At 43.6% G+C, this 22,752-nt stretch overlaps 1 protein-coding gene across 1 annotated transcript; it reads left to right on the forward strand.

The window, feature by feature from the left end:
* Positions 1-7,496: 7,496 nt before the first annotated feature.
* On the forward strand, positions 7,497-20,012 carry stil (STIL centriolar assembly protein). Its single transcript, XM_036519524.1, has 16 exons — positions 7,497-7,576; positions 8,139-8,246; positions 8,402-8,517; positions 8,822-9,009; positions 9,595-9,848; positions 10,099-10,182; positions 10,866-10,952; positions 11,724-11,871; positions 11,994-12,103; positions 13,506-13,632; positions 13,930-15,060; positions 15,270-15,402; positions 16,017-16,206; positions 16,463-16,610; positions 18,906-19,201; positions 19,292-20,012. Exons 1-16 carry the CDS (start codon positions 7,497-7,499, stop codon positions 20,010-20,012), a joined length of 3,921 nt encoding a protein of 1,306 aa, XP_036375417.1.
* Positions 20,013-22,752: the final 2,740 nt, after the last annotated feature.

Consider the following 22,752-nt stretch of genomic DNA (forward strand, 5'->3'; position numbering starts at 1 on the left):
GTGTGTATGAGCATATTCTCTCGGAGCGCGTGTCTGTGGACAAATGGCTCCAACTGTATGATCGATATAGTTATTGTGGAGGCACTCATCGTAAAAGATACTCAGAACCCAGTCTGAGAATCAGAGCTAAGCATTCTTTGGATTAAATGCAAGAGCTGTTAAGGAGCAAATCTGAAGGCAAAGCACAACAGCACGCAAATACTTTGCAGAATACATGTTTAATGGAAAACAAGCCCAGAAAGGACCATATGCTGACAGCTGCTTGGCCATGTGCAAATGGCACTGTAATCATCACATTCCTGTACAGAAAAATGCAATAACACTCCAGACTCATGATGAGGTCAAGAGGGCTATATTTGCAGTGTTGCTCAACATTTTTTTTCAGAACACATCAGAGCAATTGTTATTTTTTTTCATACACACCATGATGCATAGGAAGTCTAGAGGACTGTTCACACTTTACTGCTCCTGTAATGTAACAAACTTGTGCTAAAATAACCCTTCCAGTTTATACTGTGCTTGTATGATCCTGGATCTAACTGTAATTCAGTGCAGCTAGAAATTTATCATGTTCAAACTGCGCCAGGTATACCCTGACCCAGACTGGGATTGGTGCCTCTCAGCTCCCTTTTTGATAAAAATACTCACCATGATTCCAAGTGAGCTGACTTGTGATTTTTTTGTAACAAAGAATCTGAATGTTTTACATCGTATACAGTGGCACATCACAGAAGGAACAGTGCCTAAAACAGAGGTCTTTGTATTTGTTGTGCTGTGTTACTGAAAAAAAAACAGGGTACAGTACTTACAATAAGTACAATACTTATTCGATAACTGCTACTTTTATTATTCCAGCTGTTGCCGTTTAGGACAAAATGCTTCCCCAACTGTGTGAAACAACTAGCTACATTCATACAAGTAATAGCGTCGTTTCTACCAGCTACTCTACACACTTCCGTTGTACAGTCTGTAGATGGAGAACCGAGCAAGAGACCCATGGCACACCAGAATGTTGAGCAGGTGTGATGTGCATTCTCACCTGGTCAGGGAAACTTCATTCATTCACACACAAATGTAGCTAATTACCTAGCATGATCTTTGATATCTTTGTTTAAATTTAAACACAATTTAAATGAATTTATTATAACAAAAATAAATAAATAAATAAAAGTACCATTTTTAGATAATGGTTTTTTAAGCTTAAGACATTTATGGAGGAATGTATGTTATCACCATTTTGTGCACTGTGATGAGTTAAGTACCACAGGTTTTGTTTACAGTTTTTAATCTGACAACATTCATCAATTTACCATTAGTATCCAGGCACACTTAAGAAGTCTCAAGATTGACTGATAACTTGATAACTGTTGGCTAGAGGATTCTCACCTTCGTCAACTAGCATATGAAATATAAGAGTCAGGACAAAGAGTTGTGACAATATTTTCCGCAGCGTAAGAAACTGGCATACTTTTTTGGTGAGAATAGGTTTGTCAAGATCAAGAGCAAACCGCACGCTTCAGGAAACTCACATGCTGCCCCTGGACTGAGGATATTGTGGAGTTATGCAACATGACGTCAGTCTGATACACCTGATTGGAATCTGTGACTGAGGATTTAGAGGTATTTAGTGAATCTGATCTCTTTACCGCGTAAATAACACAGCTGAATTCTCGGAAAATCTGTCTCATTCACGGGAGCCATCCAACTTTTCATTGTCTGGTTAAACGGTCGGAATCACCTTAAGTCAAAATGAAACATACCATCGACAATTTTCATCCCTCATAGTAGAGTGCTTGAATTTTATAAGTTTTTCTCTCTTCCATCTTCATTTTACACCCATAAAAGACAATCACTTATCATTCCAACTTTACTGATTTTTGCTGAAAGTGAAAAAAAAAAAACTCCAAAGATTATACCCTAGCAGATGAAATACAGCATCTTATTAAAGTTCTACATGTAATAATCATTCTCCATGTTCAATTGAGCAGCATAATAGCAAATTGCAAGGAAAATAAAAATGCAGTCCAAAACATCCATCGTCAACTCATACAGCAAACAAGGTTAGGGACATACTCTCTGAGGTATCAAGTGGTCTGAATTTAAAGTTAAAACCGTTCAATTCGTCATCAGTTGTGTTGCATATGTGAAGTGGTGTCTATGTCAAGTGCAAACCATTTTACATACAAAAGTAGAGATGGTTACCTCCGGCCGTTTCCTCAGTGAAGCAGCTTACGAGCTTCTCCTGGCAATACAGGTGCGTGCCTGCAGTCCTGCTGAAAGCTGGCAGTAGAACGGAAAGATTCTGATCTTCGCCGTCCATATCATGAATGAACAGCCCCTGACAACTTTCCTGAACTAGAGACTCTGGAAGGATGCTGGGGACATTCAGTGAACTAATTCGTTTTTTCCTCTCATTCACCGATTATGGATATCTCAGACCCGCTATGTGCTGTCCATCCAATAAAGCTGCAGTTTGCTCTCTGTCTTTCACTCCCGACCCCCACTCACCCTGTCTCTCTCACTCAATATTCGCGATTGGTTTGTTAATCCCTTCAAAAAAAATCAGGCGGATTAGACAAAAATGAATTCCGCCGTTGCCAACCAAAGCATTAGACGTTGCGTAAATCGCTGCAATCTGTGAGCCACTTCCAATGCGTGCCCCTAGCCAACATGAAGATAAATCTTTGAGATTATCGCTATTAGGACAGGAAGATGCTCGACTGGTCTAAAGTGGCGATGTACGGACTGCATGTCAGCAGTGACATCCGTACAAGTTCAAATAGGTTTCGTGTTTGGTTCCCACAAGGCTTAGAGGGCACAAACTGCGAAACTAATTTGGTTAAAATATTATTTTAACTGACTGATATTCCCATTGCAATCTGGTGCTATTAACAACTGGTTGATCCATCTTTGGTAAGGGCCGGTTTCTTAAATCCAGAGGCACCAACATTACGTCAGTCCCAAGGCTAAGAACACCGCAGGATAACACATGCCAAATCTTAAGCAGCCGCATACATTGGGAAAAAAGGAATTCAGACCGAAGTTCATACGGATAATGCATTTATTTTGCGAGCTAATTTGCATACTTGGATCGATGGTTATAATGCACTGTGAGATTGGGGCAAAGTGTATTTCGCTTGCGCGAGCTGTGCTGAGCCATCTGGAGCTGACATGAGTCTTTTTCCAGATGACATTATTCGTTGACATAGGACGTAGGAGTATATACAACAGATAGCATACAATCTACTTATTAAACCGCATAACCTTCAAAATGACACATTGCACACTTTAGTATCAGAACTTCAGAAACTATTGACCTGTGACATCATTTGCTGTTCAAAAGCTTCGATTGGTTTGTGTGTTGTTAAATTGTCCACAATACAAGAGTCTGATACATTGCATATCTTATTAATTTTGAAAATAACTACAAGCAACTGATTCGACCAAATCGTTCAATTTGTTTTAATGCAGCGCCACCTACTGGCTCATTGGGAAAGATTTTCACTGCAACAATTCAGGAGTGACTTCCAAGGCCACCTTGGCAAAATTCATTCAAGTACGGATTCACTGTTGTCTTGACGTAAAATTATGATTAAAGCGCTCTTAGAAATGGGTCGGGTTTAAAATATTAGATAAGAAGAAAGGTAAGGGCGAAATGTGAAAAGAAGTGTGCCGAGAATTCTGAGGGAAGGGGGAGGTCATGGCCGCGAAGTGGACAGAGACCATTTAGCTGAAAGCCATACAGGTACGAGGAGACAAGAGATGGCTTAAAATTAAGGACATTTTCTTTTTTTGTGAAAATCTTGAAGTCAGTGAATAGACTGCAAGAACTGATGGGTGAGGTGGGGTTTTATTTGCAAAAAGGAAACCAACTTTGCTGGATTGTTAGGCACATATTGTAACCTACTGTAGATAGGAAAATATAAATATCTGAGCTGAGGTCAGTGATGAAGATAACGATAAGTGCGGTGAGCAAGAGATAGGATTTTAACAAAATACAATTTACATATGAGATCAAAATTATTTGATATGACCTCAGTATTTCATAGTTACAGCAGGCGTTATAAAATTCCTTATTATGTTTACAGACCACTAATAAAGAAGACAAAACCAACCATCAGATTAGTACAGGTATGGCCTGAGGGATCTAACTCACCTCTACAGGACTGTTTTGGATGTATAGATTGGAACCAGTTTGCACACCAAGTTACGCAAGACTCAGGAATGGATTTAGAGGAATATGCCTACACGGTTAGGTTTTAAAATAAAATACTGTGTAGACTAGGTCACCATTAATAAAAACATCCCATCCCGTATTCCCAAATCAGAAGGCATGGATGAATAACAAGGTCCAGAACCTGCTAAATGCACAGGACGCTGCAATTCAAATCTGGTGACACTGCAGCATACAGTGAAGTCAGGTCAAACCTCAAGAAGGGCATCAAGATTGCCACGCACAGATACAGACAACAGATTGAGGAACACTTCAGTAACACCACCAACCCCAGACACATGCAAGAAGGAATCCCGTCCATCACAGACTACAGAACGGAAGAACACCTGCCCTTAAACCCGCGATGTTACTCTAGCGGAGGAGCTTAACAGCTTCCTTCCTCAGTTTGACAGAGACAACAATGCACCAGTGGTGAAGGCCCTGCCATCCGATGAGTACACGGCACTGACACTGAGCACACAAGAAGTGAGGCAAACTCTCCGTAGTGTCAACACGCGCCGAGCATCTGGACCAGAAGGCATCCCTGAGTGGGTCCTCAGAGACTGTGCTGATCAGCTAGCAGAGGTCTTTGCTGACATCTTGAACCTCTCTCTGTCCCTCGCTGTGGTCCCCACATGCTTCAAAACTTCTACCATCAGACCAGTACCCGAGCAGTCAGCGGTGACAAACCTGAATTACAGGCCAGTCACACTCCCCCCTGTAGTCACAAAGTGCCTTGAGAGACTGGTTATCATCCAAAATACACAATCTGGTTCTCAACACATCCGTTTGCAGCTGGATCCTGAACTTCATAACAAACCGCCCCCAGATAGTCAAAGTAGGCAAGTACTCATCGACCACCCTGACCCTGAACACCGGAGTACGTCAGTGATGAGTCCGCTCCTCTATGCACTTTTCAACCATTACTGCGCACCTGCTCATGCCTCCAACACCGTTATTAAGTTTGCGGATGACACCACAGTGATTGGGTTAATCTCAAACAATGATGGATCAGCATATAGAGACAGGGTGCAGAACCTGGTTGGGTGGTGTAATGACAACAACCTCTCATTTAACATCAAGAACACCAAAGAAGAGATTGTCAATTTCAAGAAAACCAGGAGAAACAAACAAGCCCCACTGATCATAAACGGAGAAACAGTGGAAAGAGTCTTCAGTTTTCAGTTCCTGGGAGTAGACACAGAGGACCTCTCTTGGACCACCAACACCTCCACAATACTAAGGAAGCTGACAGACTATCTCACGTGCAATAATGACATTATTATGTGCAATGCACAAGTACCTTTTGTGCAATAATATGGACACCATGTACACTGCACTTTAATGCAATGCAATAATATGGGAATGTGCAATAATCACATATGTGTGCAACAGAGATTTTTATTGTAACAGCCATGGAGTATATTACTACTATACCACAACTTCAAGTATGTTACATGGACACTTCTACATACTCTTTGCTGACTGTTCCTGTCAATGCAGACATTTTACTCCTCATAATTTATACATTTACACATTTTGTATAACACATTAACAACATCTTGTTTTAAGTTCTTGTTGTCATGGCACTGACACGGGGCAGCAACTGCAATTTCGTTGTCCTGAACAATGACAATAAAGCTCTCTCTTATCTCTTATTTTGAGTGTACTTGATAGATTTAAAGTAGTGGTGGTTTCTGTTTTTACAGGAGCTTATTTATTTTTGCTGTTCTGAATTTTCATTTAATGGTATTCGACCTACTATTGCAACAGCAAAGATGAACAACCGGGAGTGTGGTTGTCATCGGATCTTAAGGTAAATGTTAATTACAGTGACTTATGCAGCATTTATATATTCATGAAAAGATAAATACAACGTGTGTTTGGGGGAGGGGGTCTAACTCACCTCATCTAATATGTCATACACTTCTGGCTAAAGCATGGCAGCCAAATTGCGGCAGTAGTACCTACACTCCAGTAGATACGGAAACTGTTAATTAGCCACATGCATGGGGGATGAACAGATAGAGCGAGACTGGCAAAATAGTCCAGTAGAACAAGACTATTACTTATCTATATTCTTTGCAATGATAAATGCCCACAGGGTAAGAGTACCTAAATTCAACGTAAAACCAAAGGAGCTTCCGAATGATGTTCTAGGTTGGATCTCTACATCTGAAGCAGCCAAGGGGTGAGTTCAGAAGGCAAACGTTGACTAACGTTTTCATCGGTGCAGTAACTTCTAACGAGTGGAAGAGAACCTTCAAACAAACCTCAGTACGCACCTCTGTTTAATGTTATGTAACGTTTTGCCAATTGAAATGATCACATGTCCGTTTCCTCGCGTCCCACCCTTATATTAGCCAAACTAGCCGTCCTAGCTTTCGATCAATGAGAAAAGAAACTCTGATACGTCGGCAGAAAAGAAATCCACCCACGTACTCCCTCCCCCCGTGCTGTTGTTACTACAGGCTTGAACGCATGGCAGTTAGACCTGGATCAGTTCGAAAAGACCGGTGGGCAGGGCGGGCGAAATACGCTCATTTGATAGGCCCAGAGTCGTACAGCCGTCATTTTCTATTGGCTGTACGCCTCACCCCGCCATTGGAGCCTAGAAACAGCGCCACAAATTTACATTTGACTTCTCACAATCAATCAACCTATGTGGCACAGTTAGCAAACTAGCTGGCTAACTCGCGGTAATACCGAATTAAGTGAGGGAATCCTAGATGGAGCGACAACCGATGGCTCCCGCGCCTCATACCGCCCTCTGAGCGACCGAAAATATCAAACTGTGGCTTTTATTGAGACTCGCCAACGTATTCCCGACAAGAGGGGTGGAGCTGGCTAGCTTTTCCACGCCAGAGGGAAGAGGGGACATAGCTAGCTAGCCACGGATGCAGGCAATCACGGATTAATTTCGCACCAGATGAACAAATCCTGACCTACGTGACTGGTAAGACAATACAAAGCCAGCTAACTGTCATATTATCAATAGCTAAGTCATTGATTTGCCTAGCTAACTATGTTGTTTTATGCCTAACTTGTAAGTTACAACCAACTTGCTTGCTAGCTCGAGCTTCACGTATTTTCTAACTAGCTGGTCACGCTGAGTACCTATTTCACCAGCATACATGGATTAAATGTGACGACCTTAAGGCTGCTTGAAAATTTCTGACTTTAGCTGTGGATGACAGTATGGCAATCTTGCCAGCAACATGTTTAGCTAGCCAGCTAAAAACAAATCATTAAAGCGCACCCTGTTTTTTTTTTTTCTACAGAAATGAGTGTTCAAGTAAACTTCAGAGGGTTGCCTCCCCACGTACTGGAGGGTGTTTACACGAAGCCAGAGCAAAGACCGAGGTATCAAAAGACACCTTTCAAAATTTGACGAGCTAGTTCATGTTATGATTATGAATACACAATGATAACACACAATTGGAATACACAGTTGTGGAATACATAATTGTGAATTCCACACTTCATCCATTCGGCCGAGTCCCTCTGCGTCTTCAAGAAACATCTGAAGACACAACTCTTTCGCTCTCACCTGAGCACCTGAAATACCAAAGGAATTTCTCACGTCTCAAAACTGTTTCCCTATTAAATAAAAATGTGATCTAATCGTTTAATGCACTCGGTATCTCTACCAGCTAGCTTGTACCTTGTCTGACCAACCACTGAAACCTGGTCATGCAGCGCTTCTAATATCGTTGACTCCTTTTCGCTTTTTGTTTGTGTTGTACTCTGCCTCACTTGTACGTCGCTTTGGATAAAAGCGTCTGCCAAATGAATAAATGTAAATGAATACTGTTAGCTAATACAGTCGCTGAACTAGCTAAGCATTTTTGGTCAATGTTACTTTGCTGGTTTGCAAGGAGTACAAACATCGCTCGAGCAGGTCCGTTTGATTCCCTTCCCACAGGTCATCAGAGAAAGTCCTTACACCTCTCACCTTTCCCAAATCCAAGGTTGCCCTCTGGGACCCCAGTCCTAACGGGGATGTCGTTAGCCTTCACGTGTCTTATTACAGGTAAATCATATTCTGTCTAACAATTGGACATGAATACATCCCAAGTCACCTGTGTTAACTGAATCTTCATGGCAATTTACTGAAAGCTGAAGATAGATTTAAAAGCCACAAAACTAGATGCCTATTTCTAACGTTTTGTTTGTGTCTCTGTGCAGGAACCCCAGGCTTCTTGTGGTGGAAAAAGCGATTCGCTTGGCCCACCGCCATGCTCGACAGAGTAACAAAGAAGTCTTTTCCTGTTTCCTTCTGGGAGCACTGGCAGTAGATGATGGTGAGTTTTTTTTTTTTTAATCATTTCCCTAGCCTGTCTAATTCATTCACTTTTACATCCATATGTAGGAGTTTCATCCAAAGTAGTCAAAAGTTGCATTATGAGGTGTAAACATCTTTTGGAGATTACCTCATCTGAGCACGCACATTTGAATTCTTTGTCAGCAGGGCAACTTTTATCAAAAGGCAAAAGCTCTGACTTAGAGATTTCAGCATTGATGCTGGTCTCTTCAGTTTTTGTGCTGCCATTATTTAGTTTTTCTTGTTGCAAGTGTATCTGATGTTCATTAACTTTCCCCTCCTAGATGAGGAAGGGGTGACTTTGACACTGGACCGGTTTGACCCAGGACGTGAGCAGCCTGGGTCCTCAGGAAAATGTCCCACTGCCCTCTTACCTGGGGACTTCCTCGTGCCTTGCACTATCAGCACACAGGGAGTTGTATCCACTGATACTATGGTGCACTCTTCGGAAGACTTCGACATCACCTTCAAGGTAATGGGAATGGTCAGGATTATATATGGATGGAGCTAAGTGTTATGTGTGGAGGTAGTTACTGGCAGCTACATCTCAGTATTGTCATCAGAATGAATCCTGGCCTGAAGTGGCTTGGCCATAAAGAGGTTATTGTTTCTGTAATCACCATCTTGTTGTTTTTATAGAGCTTAAGTGTATGTGCTTAATTGTTAATCCAGGTAGCCTGCTTTGTTAAAACCCGAGCTTCAACCGCTTTTTCTCATTTCAAAGATCGTTGAGAGACCATTTGTGTCAGTTGCCAAGGGCAACAAGAGGGACACACCGTCAACCTCAGCTTGGCAGTTACTGCAACCTGTCAGCAACAGGTGTTCGGCTCTTCCCATAAACCAGAACATTGCCGTTGCCTGGTGTTTGCTATAATTAAGAAATTAGCTTCAGTCGGTCATTTTTTTGGTGGAATTACTGGAATATGTTTTTTGCCACCCGTAAGCTTTAAGGTTATTGACTAACACATGCTACAGAACAAACCATGATAGAGTCCAGTGAAGAGTCTGTGAAATACACAACATTCATCTTTCATCCGTTTTTCACTCTCTCTGTCAGATGCTCCAGCACAGCTGCTGTAGCAGAGGGGCCATGGAGCTGTCGAAGTTGCTCACCCTGCGGGCTCACCTAGGCTGCTCCGAGCACCTGGATAGTCTGAACTTCAGTCTCAACTGGGTGGCTGTTACAATTGCCAATACCCTGGACGCTGTCCCTGTGAGACCAGTGCCCATCATCCCCACAGCACTGGCCAGGAATCTGAGCAGTCCAGGCAGCGTGGCCCAGCCGCTGCATGGCGCCTGCAGAAAGCAGGGGTAAGGGCTGACGCCGTGATGGCTCCTGCTCTGTCATTTGACTTTCCTCACCGATGGTTTTGTATCATTTCATTAGCTAGCGCAACAAACATTTCTGAATGCACATGTAAACATTGAATAAATCGCATCCTGTGCTAAATTGCTGGTTTTAAATAATTGGCCTGGAAACTCCTGGTTGCTCTTTTAAAATTGAAATGGAATTAGTGTTAGCCTTGTCATTATTGTTACTGTTGCTGTTTTTGTTGCTCAGGTTTCTGACCATGGATCAGACTCGCAAACTGTTACTGATACTGGAGTCAGACCCAAAGGCCTACACTCTGCCACTTGTAGGAGTGTGAGTATGCTTTAATATTGGGACACCGTGTTGCACACCTTGCAATGGCGAACAGCATCACATTCTCCTCATCTTTGTAAAGATGAGGGGAAAGGTGTAGAAGATTGATGTGGTGTCTGTTGCTTCATTTATTGCAGAATTATATTTCCGAGCTGCATGAGAAGGTGCAGAGCTCCATAGCTGCATGTGTTGAAATAGTAGTAGCTGAAGATTTTAGTAGGTGTACTCCTCGTACTCCTTCACTTTTCATGTTTCCTTAGTTTGCAAGCTAGCTTCCACATAGACTGCTAGACAGCATGTTTTCAAATTCAGGTTTTTTCTAAATATGCAAGCATTTGCCTGTCATAATATATGAACAGCTGACATAGAGGAGCAGAGTGAGTGGCTGCTGGTCTTTGATGCTGAATAGGCGCAAGGTTGGGCAGCCCCACAGAGGTTCAGCCTAAATGCAAATGACCATTTTGAAAGGGTCGTGGCCGGCGCAGTACATGTCAGCTCTTCCTAAATTGGTTTAGTCGTTCCTCTCAGCTAGGGATTTTTGCTTGTGTTTACCTGTTGAAGTGACTTTTAAGTGCAGCTAGTGGAACATCTAGGGCTACATGGCTGTAACTATGGCAGTTACTGAGATGTTGTGGCAGTTGTGGAGGTTGAGCCCGTTGTGTAATTTTCTTTCCCTGTGGCAGATGGCTGAGTGGGATCACGCATATTCACAACCCCCAAGTGTGGGCGTGGTGCTTGAGGTACCTGTACAGCTCCTCCCTGCAGGACAGGTGAGTTCAGCTCCCATCTGCTATGTGTCTGTATAGTACAGGCAAATCTATTGCCCTGTCTCTGGGTTGGTGCTTATTTGTTTTCATGCCAAAACAAAGGGATGATTACATGACTTGTTTTAGTTCCTTGGCGCAGTTTTAAACATACTGATGGGCAGCACACGCTGAAGCTTGTTGTTTTTCAGATCAGTAGAAAGTGAGAATTTTGTGATGCTCCTTATCATTGAGATTCATGGGAAAATGTCTGTATTCTGGTCTAAACAATTTCAACAAGCTGAGTCTCCGGTTTAGTTTCCCATAAGCAGTCAGTGATTTTGTTTATAGACCAAAATGGACAGGAAGGGGAGTATGAGCATATGTTTAAAATGACTGTTAGAACCTTTGCTGCTAGCTGGCATGCAGAGTCCTAGGGCAAATCTTTATGTGCATAGAGTCATGCAGTTGTGCCAGCCACCATACATGAAATTGAATAAAATGACCATATCTGGTCTGATTTGAGATTGGTCACACCAGTAGGGCTCATTTTGAGGGCTCAGACAAGGGCTTTGCGTCTATTGTAAACGCCAATAAAACATTTAAAATGTGTAATACTGTAAACAGTAGTATCAAATGAAATGCTGTGATTTATTGAAATGCATTAAGGCTATCATGATTACTTGGATGTTTTGGGCAAAGTGTAGGGTGTGTAGGAAGCTGAACTTGGAGTCGTCCCTTCCACACTGGAATTTGTTTTTAACTACTCTCTGAATGGGACGTGGTCATGTGTTGCAGGGTGATGTCAGAGGGAGGGGCGTTCCTGGTGGTGCTGTACTCGCTGACCCACAGGGATCCTGAGTTCTACCAGTGCCAGCTGTGCAGCGGGCAGCAGGAGATGGGCTTCCAGCTGCTCACAGGCACGGAGTCGCTCGCCCTGTACAAGGTCTGTGCAGTTGCTGTCCCGCACTGTCAAACCCAGTAAAGGAAGGTCTGCGCACACGCTCATGTCCTGGCTTTTGTTTCGCTCACATAAAATATGACAAAATTGTGTGTGTCCTTCGGCAGAATGTTGAGGTCCCGGACGGACGTCCTTTGCAGTTTGAGCTCAGCGCTGAGAGCCAGAACCAGGAAACGGAATTTTTCAAGGAAGTGGCATCCCGTGTTTCCTTCACCAGGTAGGACATCAGGCTCAGCCCAGTTTCGGTGCAGGTATATGGAACATTGGGATAATACATGGATGTTAAAATTATTAGTAAGGGCACACCTGTGTATCAGATGAACAATATCTGGTTGGACATTCAGTGATCATTTAAAAATTCACGTTTATTTGCTGGAGATTCCTTATTCACTTTATTTCTCAGGTGTTTGTTCCATAGACATGCCTTTGTCTCTCAAATGCAGTGTAGCTGCTTTCCTGGCCACTTTAAGTGCTAGGTAGCCATCTGGATCTGGAGTGACTTGCTTTTAATCCCTCTTCACCCACAGCTGGTGGTAACAGGCAACGGCTTTTTTAGCATGGCCACCATATAACTGTTGGTGAACACAGCAAATGGAGACGTGCTGCAATTCACTGCATTGATCTTTGAGAAGATTTCGGCATTTTTCTGTGTTGCCCACTTACACTTTTAGCTGTCTAAATAGCTAATGGGTAGGGATGAGATGACACACTGAAACTGTCACGATACTGCTATGTTATTGTCTGGATTGTGATTTTTTTGAGAGAAGTTATCTTGACGTGTATGGCTCAGTCTGGATGTAGAAATTGGTGTGAGTTCTCTTTGGATGTTGCGTAAAACATTTTTTGTGAAGAGTTTATTTTACTGCATGGCATTATTGTATTACATGTCAGCTGAAGTGGGAAGCTTCAATTTCCAGATGTCTGGAAATGCTCCGGTAAATTGTGAAACTGAGGGATAGTTGACATTAGAAAAGCAAATGCTCTATAGTCTTGAAACACAACAAAAGCGTTTGAAAGATTAAACAATTCAAGCCTTAACACATGAAATTTTCACCATTGTGTTACAATATGGGTCATATTGTGGCCTAAAAATCATGATGTGGATCATATTGTGAGAGAGATGCGTAGTGTCATCTCTGCTTATTAGCACCCTATTGGTGTGCTTTGTCAGTACGAGTCCATGTACCCAGTTCACTTAACCAGTTATTTTTTTCCCCCCACACAAACAGCTCTTTCTCTCACACACATGAATGCATCTCTTGTTGCTAACAGTGACAGGCCCACAGTCCTTTGCTCATTCATCTCATAGTGAGGGAGCACTTCCCGCCCAGTATCAAGTTACACCAACCAGATTAGCCTGGACTGCGGCCCAGCTCAGCTGAGCGCTCTTGGATTTATCACTCCACCATATGGCTATGGTTTTACACAGTCAGGTGACACACATTAAACAGTCAGTTACTTTCAAAACTAAAAAGGGACATGTGGTAGTGTCTCGATGATGTGGTGTCCCATATTCAAAAGTAATAATATTATTCGTCCTCAGAAGGTCTTGTCATTTTCCAAGCCGTGGCGGTCTAGCAGATTGACTTATTTCCTGTTTGTGCTCGTGTCATCATCAGAACACCGGGGGCGTCAGGGGGAGCCTCTCCCCAGAACAAGCTGTCCGTCAGCGACCATGACTCTGGAGTGGAGGATGAGGACCTCTCTCCCAGACCGTCCCCCAACCCTCACCCCCTCGGCCAGCAGGTGCGTTTCTCAGCCCTCCATCCCCAGACTCCCCATTACACAGCACAACACAGCCCTGTCTGAGGTGCATTGTCAGTACAAACATGAATATCAGAACATCACTCAACTGGGAGAAATCGCACCATATCCCCTCGTCAGCTGTTAGGTTTGTTTAAATATATACGTGTGTGTGTGTGTGTGTGTGTGTGTGGATATATATGTGTATATGTAGGACATATTCTATGTACATTTTAACAATTTGATTCCATCATTTCCTTTTTTCAAGCTAGGTTTAAATTTTCTCGTGTTTTCCCTCAGACAAGGCGGATCCACCCATCAGTACCTGAGCTCTCCTTGGTGATGGATGGCAGCTTCCTGGATGGCAGAAAGGCTGCAGCTCATGAGCCTGCTGTTCCTCAGGGTCGCTCAGCACCTGCTTCTCTGCAGCGCAGGGGTAGTGCTCCCACGCCTCACACCCAAAGCGGCTGCAGACCCCCCGGCCAGGTCCCCCACCTCAGCGGCCCGCCTCCTATCAGACGGCCTCTCACTCCCGTCATCCCCCAGGCGAAGGTCAAAGGGCACATCAGCCCTGGGCAGCAGCAGCAGCAGCTCCAATCGTGTACCGGCAGGAAGTCGGCCCCACCCACTGGGAGGAAGAGCACAGGAGGGTCCTCGACATCCTCAGCCTCCTCTGCGTCATCCTCCTCATCTTCCTCTACACCAAATGTGGGCCGCTCGCCAAACAGCTCCATACATCAGCACAGGCAGCACCCAATCGCTGCAGCTGCTCCACACAGGGGTCTGTCGCCTACCACTCCTTGTCCCCCACACTCCTCCACTTCCCTGACCCCACCGTCAGGTTACCGCAGCCCAAGGCACAGCTCCGGCTTTCCCAATCAAGCTCCCATGCACCCTCACCACCTCAAAAACGTCCATAACGCCTCCTCCCCAAACTCTGGAGGCTTACCCTGCAGCTGCTGCTCCCATCAGCACGGTCATACCCCTGCTTACCACAGTAGCCCCTGGCCAGGTGTGCCCAGCACTCCGGCCCCGCCCCACGGGGCCCCCAGCCATCCCGGCGGAGTCTGCTGTCCTCCCTCTGAGAGCACCCCCCACCATGACTGCTGTTGCTCCCCATCCCACCAGCCCTTGGGCTGCCAGGCGTCTCCTCATCAGAGTCCCGTGTGCGTCACCGGTAGCCCCGTCCACCACCTGTCCCCTCACGGGGTCTGCTCTCCTGTCAAGGATGCCGGCACCCACACCCGAGTGCCAATGGAAAAGCCTGTCTCTACCTGTCAGGCCCAGTGCTGCCAGGGACAGTCTGGTTGCCACTTCTTGCCAGCTGGTCCCACCCACACCTCAGCAGGTGGACCAATGGGCATCCTGCCTGCCGACGCCTACAGAATATTGGTGGATCAGGACCGCCAGCTCAAGTTACTGCAAGCACAGGTTTGTGTTTGCGTATGTTTCCTTGGTGTTTATTTGTGTATATGTTTGACAATCCCAGGAAGCTTCTAATTCCATAGAGTCCAGTTTTGTACCCCACTAAAACTAGGTTACTCTTCCTTCTCAACCCCAGATCTTGCTGGTTGACTCGCTGCACTCCAATGGCTTGACTCTGACCTGTGTTAAAGTTGCCTTTTGGTTGTCTGCTCCAGATTCAGAAGCTCCTGGAAGCTCAGGGTAAAGCGGGGAGCACCTCTCCTTCGTCCGCCACACCCCCTCCAGTGTCCACAGAGCAGCCCGCTCCGCAGCAAGAGAGGAGGAGCGTCAGTGTTGCAGTGTGCACTGGTACTGTACAAGATCCCCCTTCTCTGTTAGCTTTCCAAACTGCTCCTCTCGCCATGATGGCTTCCTCATTTACACTTTTAGTACCAGTCAAAAGCTTGGACACCCCTGATTAAGATGGTTGGAAATATGCGTTCAAATGTATTTTGATCTAAAGACTCAATACTTGAAATTTGTTTCTTAGACATCAACTTCAGTATTTGTATTTGTCTTTGTATGAATTTCTTTACAAAACAATTCATAGTTCTAAATAGCCCCCAATTTTTTTAAGAATCTAAAATCTAAAGATATTTTTGATTTGTTTATAACACTTTTTGGTGGCTGCATAATTCAATTTGTGTTATTTCATAGTTTTGATATCTTTATTATTCTAAAATGTGAAAATCAGTAAAAATAAAAAAACAAACCTCTCTATGAATAGGTGTGTCCAGACTTTTGCCTGGTACTGTATGTGTTTCATACTCTAAATTTCAATGCCGGCCATTTTCCTCATATATATACTTTTGTGCTTGCTCTGTTGCATACAAAGCTGAATTAGATTGCAGCTGTAAAAAAAAAATATTGCAATATATTGCAAATTTACATGAAATGAATGTCTCTGACATGTCATTTCCCAGGAGCCAGTTTATTCTGGAGTCCTCCAGCAGATGGCTCCGGTCATGGGAGCAGCCTGCCCGAGCCACAGTGGCAGTGTGAAGCAGGATCGGCATGCGCTGCATCCTCACACCGTGACAACAGCACGGACACCCCCCAGTTTATCCACTGCACAGAGGAGGAGCCAAGGAGACTGAGCGCAGACACACCAAGGTATGGCTTCCTCACACCACTACCATCAGGATGAAAGAAGCCAAGGAACTGAGAGACTGAATTTGGTAGACCTTCCAGAATTTTCTCCATGTCCATTTGCAGTATCACAGTGTAAGCACAGGTCAAAAGCTGAATTGTATTGGGGGAAGCAAAGGTGTACAGTCCTCAGCTGTGTGCAAACTTCTGCTTTCAACGCCCCGTTTGCAGTCAACAGTAACGGCACTAATAATCACCTTCAACACTGTAACTGTTGCAGCTTGCTGTCTGGAGTTGGAGGCCAGGGCTGTGAGAGCTCAGTGGGGGAGAGGGCCAGCATGTGCTGTCCAGCTCAGTCTCCCAGTCGAGACAGTCAGCAATGCCAGCAAGCTACAACTGTGGAGGATGAGTTTTATCACGAGTTACTGGTGAGTTTTTAAAAACTCCTAACTTACATCTTGCTTTTTGTAGTTTTATATATTGCATTCATATAAATGTTATCGTTTGTTATTTAGGCTTGGTAGGCGCTTCATTATGTTTAACTTGGCTTGAGAGAGAGAGAGATTGGACAGTGTGTTTTAAAATTTTGCTTCAAGGTAACATTGAAAACAGTGATGTCAGTCATATGTGAAGGTTTAATGGACGTTTTTTAGTAAGGAATTCCTCCCAGGAATGATATTCATTTTTTTATTTTAACAATAGTTGCTGTCCTCTCTTTCACATGACAAATCTAATGCATTAATGCTAAACCAAAGTGCATCGTTGTGCCTGTGTCTGTCAGAGACTTACTCTCTGCCTCATCACCGTGGGGTAGGGAGGTTTTGTGGGAAATGCTTCAAGACAGCGTGTATGCATTACCTTTTTAAAAGTAATGTTTTGTTTACATTGTCAAAAACGAACAGTGAAGAGGTCGTCGGGTCTCCCTCGGCTCACTTCTCCCTTTATCATTTCTTCATAGCATATAGTATGACAGAGATGTGCAAAGTCCAAATAATTCCCACTATAATAAGGATGCAGCTCTCAGCATTAGGTGTGGTGCTGCTTTATGCATATGGGCCGTATTCTCCCATTCGTGCATAAGTCCTTTTTTTGCACGCCTCCACTTACGCGCATTTCAGTTGAGCGTATTCTCCCCTACACACTCCGATCACACCCACAGCGCTTAACTTCAGAATGAAGGCGGGCTCCTGAAAGAGGCATGATTTATTTAAAATAGAAATAGACTGAGTCTCACTCTCGTCGGGAAAACGTGGAACGTGGACTTGCGCATTTACCATGTGAATGTCATTGAAATCCATTCAAACCATAAACCAGACTCTAATTTTGAAAATAAATGCAAAGAGAGAGATGTATTACGAATCCCCTCAAAGGAAAGCATTTGTTTCTATGTATGACATAAACCCAAAAATAAATATGCCACGTATCGACACGTGCTGGGCCTATGTATAAAGACATGTTTGACGTGTGGAGATTCATTAATAAAAATGCACTATTGAGGGAAAGGTGCAACAGAATGCGTGTGTCAGTCTCCACGCTTGAACTCATGCTGAGTAACTTCACGGTCGAGACGAAATCGCTGGATGCACTGCGTGTCAGTGAGCCGTAGTATGTCCAAACAAGGTCGGAATACCTTGGCGAGCACTGTCTCAGGAGCACAAGCAAATGCAGAGCAGGCATTTTGGTTTAGGATTGTTAAGGCATACTAGAAGATTGGTCTTATTTCACTCATCTTAATTGTTATTTCTGTTTTATTCTAATTGAACTAATTATTTACCAGGCTTGGTCACAACACCATGTGATGTAAAACATTTTTTTCTGTTTAACAATGTAATATAGGGTTACAAGAAATGTTATTGTAGTTTAAAAATAATGGCACACAAATATCATAAGTTTGAAGTTTATTTGTACATGTATAATACTGTTAAAAGTAGGCCTACTGCCAACTTAAAAGACAATATGTTGTTACACCATGTAGAAGCACTTGACTTACTACAGCCCTCAGAAGCGCGTAGCTGAAAAGCATGTAAGTCAAGGGCAGAATACGCGTAAATGGTGTTTACATAAGAAACACCCAGATTTTGGGGTTGCTCCGCCCGAAGCACATAACTGCCTTCATGGCATGTAAATCATAGACTTAAGTCAAGGGGAGAACACAAGGGGAACAAGGGGAAGCACAAAAATGTATTTGCTTTCTGTAGGAATTGTAGATGTAATAAACATAACACTGTTAAGACATGTGTTGTCTTTACTAGGTCTTGCCTTTTAACATTTATCTGAGAAATGTGGTAAATGTATCCAAAATGGCCTCCACAATTCACTAGCTATGGTAACCTGTATATTAAATGTTTCTGCTCAGCTGTGTAGGAAGTAGAAAGATATTGGCTGCTAAAGAGTAATCCCCACAAATTGGTACTGGTGTACAAATCATGAAAAATGTGGTTTAGTACCATTATCAGAAGTTTTCTGCCTCTGATTGCTTGCCAGATAATGTGAACCAAACCTGGCAACTGTGACCATAATAGGCAGAGGTGTGTTAAAAGTGAAACAGGAGTTCCACCCTTTTAAAATGCATTTTGCTCATGGATATGCTGAACTCTTTATAGCACAGTGGTTGTTTTGTCGCTTCACTAACTGCTTTTGCTCGTAGTCTTTTTCACTTAACACTGAGTGGCGTACCTGATGAAGGAAAACACTGACCGAGTGAGTGTTTGTGCTGTGTGCAGGGCCAGGTGAGCACTCGTCTGCAGAACTGTGTGAGTGTGGACGAAGGGGAAGATGAGCAAGCCACGTGGGTCACCCACCCCAGAGACAGACAGAGCATCTCGCCCCCAAAGTCGCAGCCCACGGGGTCCTCCCCCACGCCCCCTCGGCCCCACAGCCAGAAGAGGAACTCCAGCCCCAAACAGCCGGCGCAGGACCAGGTGCTGCAGGCCACACTGAGGCAGCTGAAGCAGCTCGGGGTGACCGTGGAGCTGGACTCCGCCCCCCCTGGCATCCGCACCACCGTGGAGAGTGCCAGGTATGCCCGTCTCCACATCGCTACGGTCATTTTGTTCCAGCCCTTTTGTCAGAAGTGTTTATTTAAATACCTTTTCTTTTTCCGCTCCAGCACATTGGCCTGCATAAACCCCGAGGCGGTCGTTCCCAGGCTGGCTCTCTCTGAATCTGTCGGGGCCAGCATCTGGGGCCCTGGCGCAAGCACGGATCTCAGTCTGGAGGCTAATGCCATAGCACTTAAGTACCTGAGTGACTCTCATCTCTCCCAGTTCTCGAAGGGGGGTGGACCAGCAAGGGCCCTGGCCGCTCACAATGCAGTGCTTTCGGGGAAGGCTGTAGTAGAAAAGAGTGCTGTGGGGCTGAGCATATTGTCTCCTAGCAACATGTCCTTTGCCACCAAGAAGTACATGAAGAAGTATGGGCTAATGGAGGGTGGAGAGAGCAGTGAAGAGGAGGGTGATGTCCTGGACGAAGATGGGGAGAAGAGAGACGAGCAGTTTAAATGCTCAGGGAACTTTGCTGTCGCACAAGCCGAGAAAGGGGAGAGAAGCTTGGTCCTTAAAAACATCACAAACGAGCCGGTCCATTCCATTCCCCTGCGCACCCAGAACTCTCCGGACACTCAGAGCCAGCTGCTAAGAGAGTTACGCCCCAAAATGCAGCTCCTCTCCCGCAGTACCAGGAAGAGCCCCCAGAAGGAGAACAATGCACCAGCAGCTCCAGGAAAACAGCAGCCCAGGCTAACAGAAACCCATGGGGCTCCAGGGACAGAGGAATCAGTGGGGAATTTTCTAGACCTGAGCCGGCTCCGACAGCTTCCCAAGCTCTTCTGATAGAGACTAATATATGAACAGCTAACAATGTGGAAGCATCAGAGCAAAATTGTTTGACATGTGAAAGCCTAGTCATGTACACAAGATGTTTGGAAAATGCTCTTCCAAATTTGTTTACAGCAGATTTTCTGCAGTCTATGAGTGGAAAAATGAATAGTTTGTTACTATTTGTTTTATTCAGGATTGGCATGGGCAAAAACTGTTCATGCAACATCAACTGTGCTGTAACATAGTGGCTGTGGTCACTGCAACTTGGAATGCTTTAACTTGCAAACTTTGAACTTGATTGTACATAAATTATTTTTCTACTTTACATTCTTTCAGTGTTTCGGCATGTCTTTAAGACTTCTTGCCACTCTGGGAATGGAAAATGAAGTTATGGTTGAGTAATATTTTTTAGAATAGGGCTGTCATTTCCTTTTTGTTCTCTGATGTCACTTCACTTGGAGCTGGTATAACAAGGCCTAAAACTTAGTCTCTAGTGTAATTATTGGAAATATGTTCTTATCTCGGGTCTTTTTAATTTAAGGGTCAAGTTTACATTTTAAGTGTGTCTGTGGTTGTGATTCATGATTTATCAGCAATTCCATTTGTTTTAAATCACTGCAGCCTTCAGCATTTCATCTTTGTATGGAACATGGGTTGCATTGTGGTGTCCAAATGTTTATCTATAATGAAATGCAAACATGTTGTAAGCATGCTGAGGGGAGGTTACCTCTGTCAAGGCTGTCTGTTTTATGATTTTGTTTGTTTGTGCCAATGTAGTACATTTTTGTTGATTAAGGAACACCAATTGTATGACAGTCTGAGAGGACCTTGGTAAGACTGGCTTTCCAAACAATAGCAGATGGTCAGAGAGGTGCATCTTCAAACAGCAGGTTTTACACTGTCTTGCAAATCAGGTTGCCGTGAATAAAATCAGTATTATAGCTTTATTTGAACGATTGTGAACATACCACAGTTGCCTATTTAAGACCACTTATTTGTTCATTTGTATGTGTTATCTGGATTGCTTCTGTATATGTATCATACATTAATACTTATTTTATGTGTTTAAATAAAGATCTACTTGATTCTTTTAAAGCTTTATCAGAAGGAGTTTGCTGGAATAAAGTGTCCTACTGAAAAAGTCATTTAATACCTCTTTATAAAGTGAAACGTTCTGTGACAATATTTTTGTATTATATACTTTAGATATCTAATAAGTGACTCCACTTGAATGCTCGGCAGGGACTGGAAAATTAATAATTTAAATAACTGAAGGAAGTGTATTACTTGGTTGAATTCACACTTCTACCACACAGAAGACTTCCTGCCAGCCCTAAATTTAAATATTTTCTTTCTTTAATTATTAAAATAAGCCTGCCACCCTCCATTAATAAACAATGGGATGGAGCATTAAATTTTTGTAAGGGTGTATAAGCTTGCACAAGAAAGTGTATGAGGTCATATTGGTGCTGGCATTTTAATAGCCTGTTCTTTGTCTTTGTCTGCCAGATTTGATCCAAATAAATCTATTAAACTTTTTAGGTACATTGTTAGTTAACCTTTGCTTTGCCTGTCTCTGAGGGAGGTAATTTTGTCTTTTGTAACAAATTTGAGTTATTTCAGTTCATTTGTTGATAGGATTGCTTGTTCTGTGTATGCACTGAAATGATGGAAACTACCATTACTTGCATATGGACTTGAATGGAAACCTGCCATCACATTGCTATGCTTTGGAATCTGGGTCTGAAGTATGGGGCATTGCTGGGGCACTGCTGGAGTCCACAATTGCCCCAGGAAATCAAATTTGGCAGATGCCTTCACTGCATATGAAACATATTGCTTTTAGTAATGTACTGCAGAGTTCTCTCAGCATCACTGTGTTTACAACATGCAGGCCATAAACACCAGGTTAAGAACCAATAAAATATGTTAGCAGCAAGTATTGATGGTAAAAGAAGTATGCAATCTCACAATACTCACCAACACCTCTTGATTAAAACAGAGATAATACTGTTATCTAGTCAAGTAGGAAATGGGCAGTTTATGGACGATAACTGGGATGGCTAGAGTGCCACCCAACCAAGTTACAGGCTGATGGGCAGCATACTGCCAAACATGTGAAGCTGAACGAATTAGACCCTGTTATGTACTTTGGTACAGAAACCGTCTGAGGTCTGAGACCTCTGTCCCTTCTGAACACAGAATTTTAATAAAACTTTGTATGACCATACAAAAACGACTTAAGTGTAGAGCTGACATCTCTGCGTTTGCACAGTCAAATTGTATTAACTAATTAAGGAGAAACTGAATGGCACTGGTTTGGAATAGAGCCTGTTTAGTAATGCGTAAGAGCTGCATCGTAACCTAGCGTCATATAGATAAACGTATACTGAGTGGAAGAGGGATATTTTACTCATGTGATCAGTATACTACTGACGTATGTGTATGTGTAAGTAGCCCACTTTTTTGTCCACTGAAAGTGTTTTATACACACTGGCTTTACAATATCGATGTTTACGACTCTATACTGAATAATGTGCCCAAAGTTTTAAGAAAGAATTCCTTCATTTAACAGTTAATGCAGTTGCACCGCTCTCCCACACGGGGCATTTTGTTGAGCGGAGAAGGTACCGCTTCCTTGTTCGACTCCCCCCTCCCTCCCTTCCCCTCCCTCACGGGAGTGTTTGTGTCAGTTGTAATCCTTTCCTCAGAACTTCGGCTGCAGCTGCACGGTCGACATGGCGACCGAAAA

The sequence above is a fragment of the Megalops cyprinoides genome, chromosome 2, assembly GCF_013368585.1.
Source record: "Megalops cyprinoides isolate fMegCyp1 chromosome 2, fMegCyp1.pri, whole genome shotgun sequence".
In the NCBI taxonomy this organism is placed as follows: domain Eukaryota; kingdom Metazoa; phylum Chordata; class Actinopteri; order Elopiformes; family Megalopidae; genus Megalops; species Megalops cyprinoides.

What these genes read in the sequence shown, in the direction of transcription:
- stil (XM_036519524.1), top strand. Translation starts at nt 7,497, where the DNA reads ATGAGTGTTCAAGTAAACTTCAGAGGGTTGCCTCCCCACGTACTGGAG. An exon ending in AAGCCAGAGCAAAGACCGAG is followed by an intron (nt 7,577 to 8,138) that starts GTATCAAAAGAC and finishes CCCTTCCCACAG; the next exon opens with GTCATCAGAGAAAGTCCTTA. An exon ending in TCAAGTTACTGCAAGCACAG is followed by an intron (nt 15,061 to 15,269) that starts GTTTGTGTTTGC and finishes TGTCTGCTCCAG; the next exon opens with ATTCAGAAGCTCCTGGAAGC.